A 16,089-nucleotide genomic window follows, 5' to 3' on the forward strand; every position below is an offset into this window, starting at 1 on the left:
CACCCATTTTGGTGTCAGCATCATGTTATGCTTTAGCTATTGAAAAATAGCAGATCTACAAGCTCATATCGCGCCACCGAGTGGCGCGATACGAGCTTGTAGGTCTGCTATTTTTTGAAAAATCGAAGAACGACTGACATTTTTTAGAATCTGATCTCAGGTCAGAATGGGTTCATCAGACCAGTGTGTGTCCGGCGGAAACCTCGTATGAATCTGATCTCAGGTCAGAATGGGTTAAGGGCCCTCTCCGCGGGTATGAGGTGCTGCGCCCGTGTTTCCCAAGCCAGCTGGTGTCAGCAGATGTGTCGCCGCTAAGAAGGCCGGGGGGCTGTGAGTCAGCGGCCCACTATAGGGGCCACTAAATGGGCCCGAGGCAGGACAAGCACAGCACGTGAAATGTGCTGGCGCCGAAAGGAAAAGTTTGCCCTCTTCCGGGTCGTGCGCCGCCGACAAGACCGATCGGAACCGACAGCATGGCGGTGGCCACGGCCTATACGTCCACAACGTCTTCTCTCGGGGGCAGAGATGACCCTCCTCTGGGGGGTGGTCTGGTCGCGCTCTCCTCCCACCCCTTCCTCAGTGACCGGGGGGGGGGGGGGTGGAGCATGACAATCTGGTCCCCGGGTGGCTCTGAACTGGCCACAGCTCTTTCCACAGCTGTCACAGTGACTCAGTGGTTATAGCACTGGTGCCTTACATTAGCAATACAACGGAGTACATTCAAGATGCATCATCTGACCCGAGCGGGGGGTCAAATATCCCCCCCAATACGTTTGGAAAGTACAACAGTGCGGAGAGATAGCCTGTTCCCTGAGAGAACGAAGGTTATGATGTAACCTAACGTTCTATACCGTTCTAGGCCTGCTGTCATGAAACCAGTGTTTTGGTTTGAAGCCAAACTCCAAACTTCATTATTCATCCTTCATTCGGATCAACTAAAACTATGACGAAAAATGGTCGTCAACTACGGTTTTACACTGAGGAAAACTGAATAAAAACGAAATAAAAACTAAGCCATGATGACTTAACCCATTCTGACCTGAGATCAGATTCATACGAGGTTTCCGCCAGACACGCACTGGTCTGATGAACCCATTCTGACCTGAGATCAGATTAAAAAAATGTCAGTCGCTCTTCAATTTTTCAAAAATAGCAGACCTACAAGCTCGTATCGCGCCACTCGGTGGCGCGATATGAGCTTGTAGATCTGCTATTTTTCAATAGCTAAAGCATAACATGATGCCAACACCAAAATGGGTGCCCGTTCAGAATGGGTTAAACTATGATATATTGACAAATTACACATTAGTCGACTAAATCAACTGTAGATTTGACTAAAAATCTTGTGATATTTAGTCAACTAAAAGAACTAGACTAACGCTAAAACATTCCAGGTGAATAAAATGTGACTGAAACTAAATGAAAATTATTCAAAAGGCTATGACTAAAACTAAATAAAATAATTTGCTGTCAAAAACAACACTAATTCAGATCCCCGTTAGCTTCCGGCTGCCACAGTCACTATCCTTCCTGGGTCCAACATCACAACATAAAACAACATGTTCATATTCTCACATTCTGTAAAGTGGTACTCAACGGTACCAGAGGGACAAGCACCACCTGACCTAGTAGCAAAAGAGGCATGGACAAACACCCGGAAGACACGCACAATCGCACATCCAATTACCTAAAGGCTGGGTGCCGGAACAAAAGACAGTCGAGTAAGAATAAAATAGTCTGCACACCGACCAATTTCAGCTCCCAAATATTTCTTTACTTAAAGGTGGTAACGCTTCGGGCCAAAGCCTTTCCCCAGACCTTCCAAAATTGTACCACCTTACACAAAATGTCAAGTTAATGGCTGCCTGTAGCCAAGTAGCCTAATTGTTTTGTACATTGCTCGGGAAATGTAGCCAACAGCGCTAAATAAATCGGTTGGATTCGTTAAATATTATGTTTCCATTAGTGAGCATATTATGAATATGTAGTTTCTTCAAACTAAAGTCTGCTTTGGGTGATTGATGCAAAAATAGGCCTGAGTGTTCAGAAATACGGCCTCCAACATACCTTGTGGTATGTTATCAGGCTTAATTTTACATTTTTGTTAGTCTATACAGTCTATGAAAGACAATGTATTCAAGTGTATTAGAATGAATTTCATTCCTCTTAACCACATGCACCCTAGCATCCATATTCTGGGGCAAACCCTATAGCATCCATATTCTGGGGCAAACAGTCATCAGCCCATTCTGAACGGGCACCCGTTTTGGTGTTAGCATCATGTTATGCTTTAGCTATTGAAAAATAGCAGATCTACAAGCTCATACCGAGTGGCGCGATACGAGCTTGTAGGTCTGCTATTTTTTGAAAAATCGAGAACGACTCACATTTTTAGAATCTGATCTCAGGTCAGAATGGGTTAATCAGACCAGTGTGTGTCCAGTGGAAACCTCCTATGAATCTGATCTCAGGTCAGAATGGGTTAGGAGAAAAGGCAATCAACCGGCTCACAACAACACGTCCTACTGCGATGCATTGTGACCTTGTTGTAGATCAGAACGAGATTTGGCGCAGATGGAAACAAGGAGGGGACAAAGTGTACAACCCTGGGGACCTCCTCGGCCAACTATAAAACTAAATTTAGCCACGGGTGATTCCCCCGAGGCCTTGTGTTAATTACGGGGCATCACTTGTTGTCATTCGTTCAATTCATTTGAGTGATCTATGTCAGTCAATAATAATGCAGGAAGTCGAGAACACCGCCCGGAAAGGATCACAAAGTGTCATATTATATTAATCTGCCTATTTATCTCCCTCCACACAGCTGATTAAAACCCATGATCAATGGCTCTTGACACTTTTGCTCTTAGCAGCCGTGTTGATTTCGTTGACTGACGAAAAATGTCCGTCGACTACCTTTTTTCACTGACAAACACTAGACGGAAACTAAATGAAAACTAAGCTAAGACGACTAAAACTAAGGCTAAATAGGCTAAAGTTCGTCAACAAATAAAAACTAGGCTAAAATGTTAGGAAGGGACTGTTAGTGCACAAGAGATCCAGTATAAGTCATTTTACACTCGGTTGCATGCTGAAAATAGCAGATCTACAAGCTCACAACACAGCTTGTATATCTGCTATTTTCAGAAAGTGTACAAGTAGCCATGACTCCTGCCCTGTGTTTCATTGTTACTGGTTGCTGCTGTGTTACCTGAATTAGAGCTCTTCAAGATTCTGTGAAGAACTAACGCGGACTAAGCACTAACTATAACTCCCTTGAGAGGCGTCTACCTTTCTATGTCTATGGTTCACTCTGGCTCCATGGACAGTGTCACTGTCCATGGAGCCAGAGCCACAAGCAGTTATTGTCTCCACCAGGCCGAAGGCATGTGGGGAGAGTATGTTTTGCACTTCGTCCGTCCGTGTGTCCGTCCGTCCGTCCGTGTGTCCGTGAACAGCTAATCTCGGCCACCGTTAACCCGGTCGATGCCAAATTTTGCACACACACTCCCTGGATGCCAACGATGAACCTCTGCCCCAAACTTTCCAGAACGGCCTGTTATAGCGCCACCAGGAGGCCGCTTTGTGCAAAACAAGTTTTTTCACAGTACACCTACAGATTTTGTCCAAACATCACGCAAATTAGTACACAGTCTCTCTAGAGCCATTCAACGAAACGGGTCTTTCAGATTTCTCAGACTCCATCCTGATTGGTTAAGATTGGCTTCCAAAGTTCACAGGAGTGCTCAGTTTCAAACAAAATGCTGCAAATCATGAACACATCGCGTGATTTCCGTGAAATTGTGCACGCACATTCCCACTAGGCCGAGGACGAAATGCCACATGAACAATTTCAACTCAGCCTCAAGGTGGCGCTATAACTGGCCCAAAAGTGTTTTTACCTCTAACTGCACGGATCTGTGGATAACCTGGTGGAGACCTGTGCCCAGAAGGGCACTTTTTCTAGTTATAGAATGTTGTGTCCCTGTTGCTCCTAGATGACACAGAGCTAAAAGATAGTATATCATTTAGGCGAAAATTTTATTTTTCGCCAAACTTTTGACAGTTCGAGGAGTTCTAGTAACCTCTATATTGGTCAGAAAGGTTCACATTTTATCTTGAATGAAAGATTACATTGTCCCCTTTAAAATGATACCAGATACAATGTTGTGAAACATTGACAGATGTCCTTTACACAAGTCTAAAGCAGGATATGTACCAGTATCTGAAATGCAATTTCTTGAAGGGGCAGGCATACTTCATGAGGTGATAACTATGATTTAGCTACCACTCTGGAAGGTCTATCATACCAAAATATCATCTACAGACATAGATCTTTGAAAAAAATATGAGTAACCTTCGTCACCCTGAGTGGTACCGAAAAGTGAAAATCTGGGGTCAGGCCCATGGACTAAGTCAGATACATAATTGAACTGTTTTTTGAGGGGTCCGGCAACACGAAACTAGTATATAATATACAATATACTAGTATATAATGCAGTACTCAGTGGTTTTCAACCTTTTTCGTGCCGTGCGTGCGTGCGTGCGTGCGTGCGTGCGTGCGTGCGTGCGTGCGTGCGTGCGTGCGTGCGTGCGTGTATCATTATAGTGCATACTATGAGTACTGTGGTTGGCAGTGGTTATGGGGTAGAGTGACCGGATGGGAACCGCAAGGTTGCCAGTTCGAACCCGGGCTACCCCCAGAGTTAGTGTCAAAGTGTCCTTGAGCAAGACTGAAGACTGAACCCCTAATTGCTCCCAATGTGCAGGTTGGTGCCTTGCATGGTCTCCTCTGGCATCAGTGTGTGAATGTGTGTTTGAATGGGTGAATGTAATGCACAATCTACTGTATGTAAAGCGCCTTGGATAAATGCAACATTTACTATTTACATTTACTGTGTACACAGTGTATATATATACTATAAAGTACTGTGTACTATCAGGTAGTACCAGGTACAGTGTATATATAGGATAGAGTACTGTGTACTATCAGGTAGTACCAGGTTCTCGGAGGATGAGTTGGGCCGTCGCCACGGCATCGCCGGCCTCGTTCTCCGCGACGCACTGGTAGAAGCCCTCGTCTGATTGGACCAAACCCAGGATGTGGAGATTGCTTCCGTCCTATTGGACGACAGGGAGGTATATGGATGGAGCAATGGAGAGAGAGAGAGAGATAATGCCGTTTAGCAGTTTTCATATGAGATCCATCAGTCTGCAATACTTTAATCTAGTGGTTTTCAACCAGTGCAGTCCTTGCGGGGGTTTCCAGGTGGTCCCCCAGCTAAATGATGGAGAGTTGGTAACCAAATGGACCCTTATATACCATTAACACTTATGTATCTTTAACTCTTGAGAGTGTAAAATGAAACCAGATGGGCCCTTTCCCGGGTCCATTTGGTTTAATGTTACGCTCTTAAGACTTAATGTACAAGAAGTCTACTGCACCATTAGAGAATGTAGAAGAATTGTCATTCTGGTCGTTTGCCTGTTATCTCCTATACTACAGCATGGAACGTGGCTCAAATGCTGAATAAATAATGGGCCTTGATATGAAAAAAGGTTGAAAACCACTGAGTACTGCATTATATTACTACTAGTTTCGCGTTGCCAGACCCCTAAAAAAAAAACAGTTCAATTATGTATATCTGACTGCTTGTATTAACCATTATATGGCAACACATGTTGCCATATTGTGCAGTAATAATGCAGACAAGTGAGATGCATCTAGATTAGCCCATTCTGACGGGGCACCCATTTTGGTGTCGGCATCATGTCATGCTTTAGCTATTGAAAAATAGCAGATCTACAAGCTCATATCGCGCCACCGAGTGGCGCGATACGAGCTTGTAGGTCTGCTATTTTTGAAAAATCGACTGACATTTTTAGAATCTGATCTCAGGTCAGAATGGGTTCGTCAGACCAGTGTGTGTCCAGTGGAAACCTCGTATGAATCTGATCTCAGGTCAGAATGTGTTAAGACTAAAAAGCTCACCATGATCTGGAAGTAATCGCTGGGAATGACCTCCTCCCCGTTTTTCAGCCAATGAACCCTCGGCGCCGGGTTGCCAACGGCGCCGCAGTCCAGCTCGACGTCAGACGCGATGGAGGCGAACGTGTTGCTAGGATATGAGAGGAACTGAGGCGGGACTGGGGAGAGATGGAGGGAGAGAGAGACAGAGAGAGAGAGAGAGAGAGAGAGAGAGAGAGATTTACAACACACTCCAGCTCCCAATGTCTTTGTGGCGAATTGTTCCTTGAGTAAGACACCTTGCATGATTGCCTGCACACTTGGTTTGTTGATGCAGTGGTTCTTAAAGTGGGGTATATGGGGACTCCCAGGGGTCCCCTAGCTATCTGTAAATATAGCATAAAAATCTATTTAACCACTTTAACCCTATATATTATACTTTGGATATCCAAAAATAGCCGATCCGACACATTGTGAGCTTATAGATCTGCTATTTCCCAAAATCTAGGATATTCTTTAATGAAGCTGAATAATTTTGAATTAGGTTTTAAGTAACACAAATCTTTTCTTGTGCATGGGGCTGTTGGCACTTGGCACATCATGTCTGCAGCCAAATACAATAGGCTACTTGTGATTTAGAGGGTTCATATGAAAATGTCTGAGAGCGCGTGTGTGTGTGTGTGTGTGTGTGTGTGTGTGTGTGTGTGTGTGTGTGTGTGTGTGTGTGTGTGTGTGCATGCATGCGTCTGTGTGTGTGTGCGTGCGTGCGTGCGTGCGTGGGTGTGAACGTATACAGTAACACACAGTGTAAAAGGACTATATTGCTATACTGCTACTACTCCCCACATAAAGGTCTGTATTGCTATACTGCTACTATACTCCCCACTTAACCCCTCCTGACCTGAGATCAGATTCATACGAGGTTTCCACTGGACACCCACTGGTCTGATTAACCTATTCTGACCTGAGATCAGATTCTAGAAATGTCAGTCGCGCTTCGATTTTTCAAAAATAGCAGACCTACAAGCGCCATATCGCGCCACTCGGTGGCGCGATATGAGCTTGTAGATCTGCTATTTTTCAATAGCTAAAGCATAACATGATGCTAACACCAAAATGGGTGCCCGTTCAGAATGGGATAAAGGACTGTATTGCTATACTGCTACTACTTCCCACATAAAGGACTGTATTGCTATACTGCTACTACTTCCCACATAAAAAGCCTCTTTCCATAATGTCCTCAAAAATAAAGCATGAAGGATGATGCTAATCCTGAACCTCTCCGTGTAAAGTCAAAGGGGACGCTTCCAATTACCAACCAATTAGATTTAATGAAGATTGGACCTGGCCACGTGGTTGGCCGGAGGTGCCTAACGGCCACATACAGTACAGACATCTTGCATCTCCATGTTTTAACGTTTCATGTTTTTTTCGTAAAATGAACGCCCTATACTTCGTCATACTACAGTGTCACGCAAAAGTAGAAAAAATAGCCGATCTACAAGCTCTAAAAAAATTATCTTAATCCTGAAAATGTTGGACATACAGTATGAGGTTTCCACCCCGACAGCAACTATATTACTGCAGCTATAGTACATGAGCACTTACTGTATGTGTGTGTGTGCGTGTGTGTGTGTGTGTGTGCGTGCGTGCGTGCGTATATGTCTGCCCCAGGCGTCTTGATGGGTGAAAGCGCATCAGTTGCCAAGGTGACTGAGCGGTGTCCCTCACCATTCATTTAGTAATGTAGGATTTGGATTTTTCTTTCCACTTTGAGAAACAGTGAACGGTTGAATCATTATTATTAGGAATTAGTAGTAGTCATCATGAATGGACCATTGGTTGAGAAACAGTGGGATGCATGTACTGTACACAAGAGCACCGATCTTAGCCCCATATATCCCACTCCCAACACAACAGGTTGATTCTAAGTCAGGGTGGTGGTCCCTCGTTCACAAACAGTTGAAATCCCCTGTCCTAGAACCAAACTGACATCTTCCATTCAGCTCGTAGCGCGCCACCGAGTGGTGCGCTACGAGCTTGTAGGTCTGCTATTTTTGAAAAGTCGTTAAAATGTGGCGCAAATCATTGAATATATATTTCAGAGCGAACATTTTTAACTAAAATATTTGCTTCTGGGGGGTCTCTGTGGAACTACATATTTTGAGATGGGGGTCCGTGGCCCAATAGAGATAATTCTGGGGGATCCTTGATATGAAAAAGGTTGAGCACCACTGACATAGAAACATAGGTTTTTCAGATTTTTTTTGTTGGATTTAGAAGCCTTTTTTTTAATCGACCTCAGTCCAAAATGGGTTAAAACTTAAAACATCAAACGTTAAGGCAATAAGGAGAAGTTCTGCCAATGTTGAACCTATTCTGTTGATCTGATGTGAGAGCATAATAGAATAGACTAGAGTATAGGCCTAACCCATTCTGACCTGAGATCAGATTCATACGAGGTTTCCGCCGGACACACACTGGTCTGATGAACCCATTCTGACCTGAGATCAGATTAAAAAAATGTCAGTCGCTCTTCGATTTTTCAAAAATAGCAGACCTACAAGCTCGTATCGCGCCACTCGGTGGCGCGATATGAGCTTGTAGATCTGCTATTTTTAAATAGCTAAAGCATAACATGATGCTGACACCAAAATGGGTGCCCGGTCAGAATGGGCTAATAGTGGGGGGGGGGGGAACACTATACTGTATATTATGATTTCCTCACAGCACATCAAAGCGGATTTAGGTTCAATATCGGGAATTGGGTTTCCCTTTAAGAGCATTAAGGCGGCGCAAAAATAAACTCCTTCTAAATAATTGAATAAAAAAATATATAAAAAGTTAAAATACAACTGAAGAATTATAGGGGAAGAATGAAAGCCACTGAATCCCAAACCTTATACTGTATAGTAAAAAGCCAGCGGCAAACAGAAAAGTCTTCCGCTTTGATGTGAGAGTTTTGTAGCAGACTTGCCGTAGTTCTGACTCTGCATGGCTTCAGACAGCAGACACCTCCCAGACTGATGCAGCGCAATGCTTTATTCTAAGCTTTATGAACCAATAGTAACATGTGAGTAAATGTTAATATGTGAGAACTTATGATCCACTAGTAAGGCGTACTAGTGTAGCCTCGGCCGGGAGGCGAACCCGCCCGGGACCTATATGGCGAGTATGCAGTGTTGATACTAATACTACAAGTAAGACGCGCAAACGCGGGAAGCGAACGCAGCTCGTAAATGGAAATAACAATTAGAATAAATTACATACTTTTTTAAGGTTCTTTTTAAAGTTCTCTTTTTTGTGTTTTTTAAGTTAAGTTTTTTTAAGTTAAGTGTTTTTAAAGTTTTTTTTTAAGTTAAGTTTTTTTGTTTTTTAAGATTTTTTTAAGTTAAGTTGTGTGTGTGTGTGTGTGTGTGTGTGTGTGTGTGTGTGTGTGTGTGTGTGTGTGTGTGTGTGTGTGTGTGTGTGTGAGTGCGTGTGTTTTGTGTGATACAGCTGCGCCCTCTGGTGGCGGGCGCGTGGTGTAACAGCGGGGTAATCTGCAGGGTCTCATAGTTAGTGCTCATTGCATTCGCAATGACAAAAAAATATTCGATGACTACAACTAAGACTTACATTGACAATTTCGTCAACAAACAAAAACTAGACTAAAATGTAATGGAAGGGACTAGTGGACAAGAGATCCAGTATAAATAAAAGACAAGACATTTTACAGTTGACCTATAGCTAAGCCCCTCCCCAAACTGCTATGGTCCAATTACAGCTAAGCATAACATGGGTTAGAGCGTTAGACAAACCTCTCCACCAATAGTTTTCCTACATGATTAAACATTGTTTTAAAAAAAGAAATGCCACGCAGATATTTTTCCAGTGCATATGGCAGGCCTTGTTGACGGATTTGGGAGAGATTTTTGAAGGTCTGGTTCCAAAATGAACCAGTATATTTGATGTGTAAAATCCATGATATTTACATTGGAATGAATGAGCCCAGCTGGAAAGTGTCTAAGTGGGAGAGGGTGGGGCTTAGCTAAAGCAGATATACAAGCTCACAACGTGTCACACTGTAGCCCGTTGTGAGCTTGTAGATCGGCTAGCAAGTGTAAAATCAGCCATTACAACGGCATAAAGCTTTAGACGACTGAAATCTTATGACATTTAGTCGACTAAAGCTAGCTAAAACATTCCAGGTGTCTAAAATGTGACTAAAACTAAATGAAAACTATTCATAAGACTATGACTAAAACTAAAATCAAAACCTATCAAAACCGGGTAGCCAGGCCAGTAGGCAATCAGCAACGCATACAGCACCAGCGTATATAGCCTACAGTAGCAGTGTTCATTTGGTTGACTATATAATAATAGATTTAAAAACTATACATATTTTGTTTTTTTGTCGACTAAGACTAGACTAAGACTAAATCAGAAAGTGCTAACTAGACGGTGCTAATGCGCTCACTTTACCTGTCTGTCTGTCTGTCTGTCTGTCTGTCTGTCTGTCTGTCTGTCTGTCTGTCTGTCTGTCTGTCTGTCTGTCTGTCTGTCTGTCTGTCTGTCTGTGTGTCTGTGTCTGTGTCTGTGTCTGTGTCTGTGTCTGTGTCTGTGTCTGTCTGTCTGTCTGTCTGTCTGTCCGTCCTTTGCACACAAATCAAATCAAGCTAACACGTCTGTTTGTCAGATAATCTCTCTGTAATCCCGGATTACAGGGGAGATTATCAACTTAATCCAGAAACGCTTGAGAAGAAAGGAGAGGAGAGGAGAGGAGAGGAGAGGAGAGGAGAGGAGAGGAGAGGAGAGGAGAGGAGAGGAGAGGAGAGGAGAGGAGAGGAGAGGAGAGGAGAGGAGAGGAGAGGAGAGGAGAGGAGAGGAGAGGAGAGGAGAGGAGAGGAATTTAAACTATATTGAATTAACTGATTTAAATTCAGTTTAAATTACTCTATTAAATGTAATTTAAATTCCTGTTCAACGACCTCTGTACGGACCTACATAAACCTACATACAAGGACTTCTAATAAAGATTTGAGTGAAACATCTCCATCGGGTGTCCTGCATGGTGCCACACCTGGTGGAGTGCTATCCCATTAAAAGGATATTTCATCTACTCGCAGGCTTATGTGAACACCCCAGACAGTTTTTAAATTGCTCCACTCAGTATTTAGATATTTGAAATTCATTTTAGCCGCCCCCCTTCCTATACAAACCCATTGTAACTTCAACCTCAATTTTAACCATGATAGAGTTCCGAGTTATGAGGCTTTGAAAATCCTACTTTGACTGGAGGAAAAATGGGGGCCGAGTGCAAAGACCCTTGTGCTGGGGGTGATGGAGGCGTCGCCTCGCAACCGGACCAATGTGAAAAGCTGATATTCGGCCTAACCGCTTCATATATGGTGTAAAGGGGGGAGGTACGGATATATTCACGTAGTTGGCAAAAAAAGAGTTAAGAGTCTTGCCTATAGCGTTATATGTGTGGCGCCCTGAGCCAACCACCAGATGGCGCTGTGGTGCCGAATTAGTTAATAATAATAATAATAATAATAATAATAATAATTCACATTTAATGACCTCAAATGACAGGCAGAGGAGCAGAAGAAGGATATGCATTCATATCGTTAAGCGCAGCCACTGAACCGAGAGGACGCCGATTAAGTAAAGGACCTCGTTTAATTACCGCCAGTCAGATTTAATTACGCCGTTTAAGGCCCTCCAATTAAATTTGAAGATCTCCAGAGTGTGTTTATGTGACTTCAATACCTCAACAAAAAAAAAGAAGACCTCCAAGGTGTCCTCATGGGTCTAGCCCGAAGATCAAACCAAAAAGAGCACACTCCTCATGTTTTTGATATGAAATAGTTTGAGAACCACTGATATAGCCCATTCTGAACGGGCACCCATTTTGGTGTCGGCATCATGTCATGCTTTAGCTATTGAAAAATAGCAGATCTACAAGCTCATAGCACGCCACCGAGTGGCGCGATACGAGCTTGTAGGTCTGCTATTTTTGAAAAAATCGAAAGAACGACTGACATTTTTAGAATCTGGTCAGAATGGGGTTCATCAGACCAGTGTGTGTCCGGCGGAAACCTCGTGTGAATCTGATCTCAGGTCAGAATGGGATATAGAATAGGTTTTTCAGAAAACTGTGAGGATCTGGTCTCAGTTCTAAATGGTTTCATAGGGATACGACGTTTCGATCAATCGAGTGACGAGCGACATTTTTTGCCCTTCAAGTTCATAACTCGGACGCGCCTGGCCGTAGATGGACAAACCTGTCCGTATAGATGGACAAACCTGTCCGTAGACGGACAAACCTGTCCTGTAGATGGACAAACCTGGCCGTAGATGGACAAACCTGTCCGTAGACGGACAAACCTGTCCGTATAGATGTGCAAAAAAAGACCCTTTCTTCTAAGTACGCGTCTCACCCAAAACGTCCAGCCGACAGGAAGAGGAAATGTTCTGGTTCCTGTTGGTCGCAAAGCACGTGTACGCGTCGCCGTCGTCAACGGTCACCGTGGAGATGAGGAGGTTGCTTCCGCCTAGCAACACATACTTTTTAGACCTGAGAGAGAGAGAGAGAGAGAGAGAGAGAGAGAGAAGAGAAGAGGAGAGGAGAGGAGAGGAGAGGAGAGGAGAGGAGAGGAGAGGAGAGGAGAGGAGAGGAGAGGAGAGGAGAGGAGAGGAGAGGAGAGGAGAGGAGAGGAGAGGAGAGGAGAGGAGAGGAGAGGAGAGGAGAGGAGAGGAGAGGAGAGGAGAGGAGAGGAGAGGAGAGGAGAGGAGAGGAGAGGAGAGGAGAGAAGAGAAGAGAAGAGAAGAGAAGAGAAGAGAAGAGAAGAGAAGAGAAGAGAAGAGAAGAGAAGAGAAGAGAAGAGAAGAGAAGAGAAGAGAAGAGAAGAGAAGAGAAGAGAAGAGAAGAGAAGAGAAGAGAACGTATAGATATACTGGTCATAAATTATTCAGATACAAGTGAAAGTTGCTCTGTCAAAGAGTTACAGTACATACTTTCTTTTACAAATACTAGTATGCAAAAAAAGTACCGAAAATAAATAGTGAAAATAGTAGATATGCAGGCTTGCAACGTGTCATATCGCATTGAAAAAGCAGTCTTTGGACGTGAAGTATCCAAAAACACAAATACTCGTATATAAGTACTCAAGTAAATGTCCTTCTTTACTGTGTGCACCATTGGTGAATCCAGACAAACCTGCTCTCGATGACCTCGTCTCCTTTCAGCCAATGGAAGGAAGGCGTGGGGAAACCGGAGGCGGAGCATTCCAGGACAACGTCCGAGCCGAGGCGAGCCGAGGTTCGGATTGGCCGCTGGAGGAACTGCAGTCTTCTGGCCACGCCCGGTTCTACAGAGGGTATTGATGTGATTGGTTGATTGGTAACATTAGTACAATTAATGACACTATCTGTTTACTGTGTGTGTGCAAAGCCGAGCGGTGCCCAAAATGTGTCGCTAACCAGGGACAAGTAGCCTGGCATGATGTCTGTGGAACCTCCATTTCCAAGGGGCAAGTAAAAAAAATGCCTCTAGTGATAAACCCCGCCGCATATTTGCTTTACTAGGCCCCCGATTCGTCCCTCACTACTTCGGAGGGAAGTAGCGAGGGACGAATCACAACTGTGAATGAGTGAGGTTACAGATCTGACATTTTAAAAATATATGTGTAATTGCTTTTGCAGGGTTTCCATGCAGGCTAGTAGCAGAGTACACGAAGGCTCTTTTCCCAAACTCAGTATGTAAGCAGTGATCATAAGCTCTAAGATGGGTTTCATGTAATAGTTATGAACCAAAGTAAAAGGGGAGCTGACCAATGATTTATAGATGAACATTGACCCAATAAAAACCGCCTACGGGCACTCATGGATGGCCAGCTGACTAATCCATTCTGACCGGGCACCCATTTTGGTGTCAGCATCATGTTATGCTTTATCTATTGAAAAATAGCAGATCTACAAGCTCATATCGCGCCACCGAGTGGCGCGATACGAGCTTGTAGGTCTGCTATTTTTGAAAAATCGAAGAGCGACTGACATTTCCAGAATCTGATCTCAGGTCAGAATGGGTTAATCAGAACCAGTGTGTGTCCAGTGGAAACCGCGTATGAATCTGATCTCAGGTCAGAATGGGCTAAAGCACACAGAGTGCAATGAAGGGTAAGTGATTCACAGCCCGGTAATGCATCTTATTACACCGTGGTAAGCAGCAGTGCCCAACATGTGTAGTGAGGTGGAACACGCATCCTACTAAAAATGAATGATATGAATGTGTACATGGACATTAGCCATAATGTGGTGGAGGGAGTGAGGAAGTTGACTTTTCGTGTTTTCCCCAAAGGCATTTTCGCTGTGGCAACGCTCCGGTTTCTACGGGATCTATAGTTGGATAGACTTTGGAATGAAACTTTCAGTTTTAGTCACCTGAAATGTTTTAGTTGTTTTTAAATGTTTTAAGGAAGGCGTGCTTTGCGTCACGTGACTTTAGTAAGGAAGTATAGCAGAGTGACAGACAACAACAAGAAGAGCGAGCCTCGGGTCGTCAGGTTTTGTACAGGTATGATCTCTACTGCTCGGGGGTCGGAACTCATATTTGAGGGGCGCTATAGCCCCCCCTAGCTTTTGCCTTCACACGTCTTTCATTGACAATGAAAGGAGAAATGAGGTCAAATGTCCGCTAAATCTTGTCCCCACACGTCTCACATTTGCCATCGACAAATGTGAGACGTTAGAAGAAAGTCCTTTTAAATGTACTCACCAGGAAGCACCCGTAACTCCACCTCTGTCTTTCCAGCGTTAGCATTTGCATTAGCATTAGCCTCCGCCAGGCAGCGGTATCTGCCGTTGTCCTCGTGTCGAACCCGGGACACCTGAAGCATTCCAGACGGCAGGACAATCAGGCGGGCTTTGGGGTCCAAGGTCAAGGGGGTGGAGTCAAGCTCGGTGGGCACGGGGGATGGGCCATCATCTCCGCGGATACTCCACCTCTGCCAGCGCACGGCCACGGGACGAGCCGATTGGCCGACGAGGCATCGGAGGATGGCAATGTCGTCGACGTACGAGGAGACAGAGGCATCGGCGACATAGGAGAGGAGGAGAGGAGCTGGGGAAGAGGGGAGGAATGGAGGAGAGCAGAGAGAAGAGCAGAGAAGAGAAAAACTGAGTTACCATTTGGTTTCTTCAATCAACTTCCGCTTCATTTCAATGAGTTCTACAGGGATGCCGAATGGATAACATGTGTGTCCATCTCTCTTTCACAATGAAACCTCAATTCAAAACAATGTGCCTGTGTGTGTCCTCCCTTATGTTTTCACCCTCTGTGTTGTGTGTGAGAAATGTTTGCTGTGACAGAATATATATACAAAGATTTGCGCCACATTTTTACGATTTTTCAAAATAGCAGACCTATAGTACAAGCTCGGGTAGCGCGGGACTCGGTGCCGCGCTATGATCGCTTATAGATCTTCTATTTTTCAACAACTAAAGCATAACATAATGTTTAAAACACCAAAAGGGGTTCCCGGCCCCCAATTTCCCCAATTGAAATCTTGGGTCAATGTGTTCATTATTCACAACAGTTTTAGTAGGAGCAAAACGTAATTGAAAATAAAATAATAAAAGTAATCCATGGTCTCTACACTGCCTCCCCCTTGGCCTGATGTTGGGGAAAGGAGCTGGTTGGAATAACGTGTTCCTTAACCATTCTGAACGGGCACCCATTTTGGTGTCGGCATCATGTTATGCTTTATCTATTGAAAAATAGCAGATCTACAAGCTCATATCGCGCCACCGAGTGGCGCGATACAAGCTTGTAGGTCTGCTATTTTTGAAAAATCGAAGAACGACTGACATTTTTTTAATCTGATCTCAGGTCAGAACATGTTGCTCTCCCCAGGCTGAGGCAATAAGACACCGGGTGGAAAAAAAAGCGTTACAAAAATCGTGGGATAAATTTTTAAAGTAAAAAAAATATATATATCTAAACACAGTTTGATATATGCTATTATATATAATTTGGTCCACACTCCTTTGGGGTATTTTTGTGTCCTCTGCATTTGCCCATTATCTTTGAGCGCTATCCGTGCAGCGCCTGGGGAGCAGTTATAGGTTAAGTGTCT

General features: G+C 44.0%; 1 protein-coding gene across 1 annotated transcript in view; it reads right to left on the reverse strand.

Annotated features, from left to right (window-relative positions):
• LOC310878956 (netrin receptor DCC-like) overlaps positions 1–16,089 on the reverse strand; it is a 122,052-nt gene that overhangs the window by 47,078 nt on the left and 58,885 nt on the right. The window contains exons 5-9 of the mRNA XM_083793372.1: positions 14,730–15,074; positions 13,173–13,323; positions 12,394–12,530; positions 5,993–6,147; positions 5,001–5,121 (exon numbers count right to left, since the gene is read on the reverse strand). Coding sequence (XP_083649498.1) covers positions 5,001–5,121; positions 5,993–6,147; positions 12,394–12,530; positions 13,173–13,323; positions 14,730–15,074 — 909 coding nt within the window. The remainder of the gene's footprint in view (positions 1–5,000; positions 5,122–5,992; positions 6,148–12,393; positions 12,531–13,172; positions 13,324–14,729; positions 15,075–16,089) is intronic.

Source organism: Protomyctophum parallelum (genome assembly GCF_964188405.1).
Source record: "Protomyctophum parallelum genome assembly, chromosome: 21".
NCBI lineage: Eukaryota > Metazoa > Chordata > Actinopteri > Myctophiformes > Myctophidae > Protomyctophum > Protomyctophum parallelum.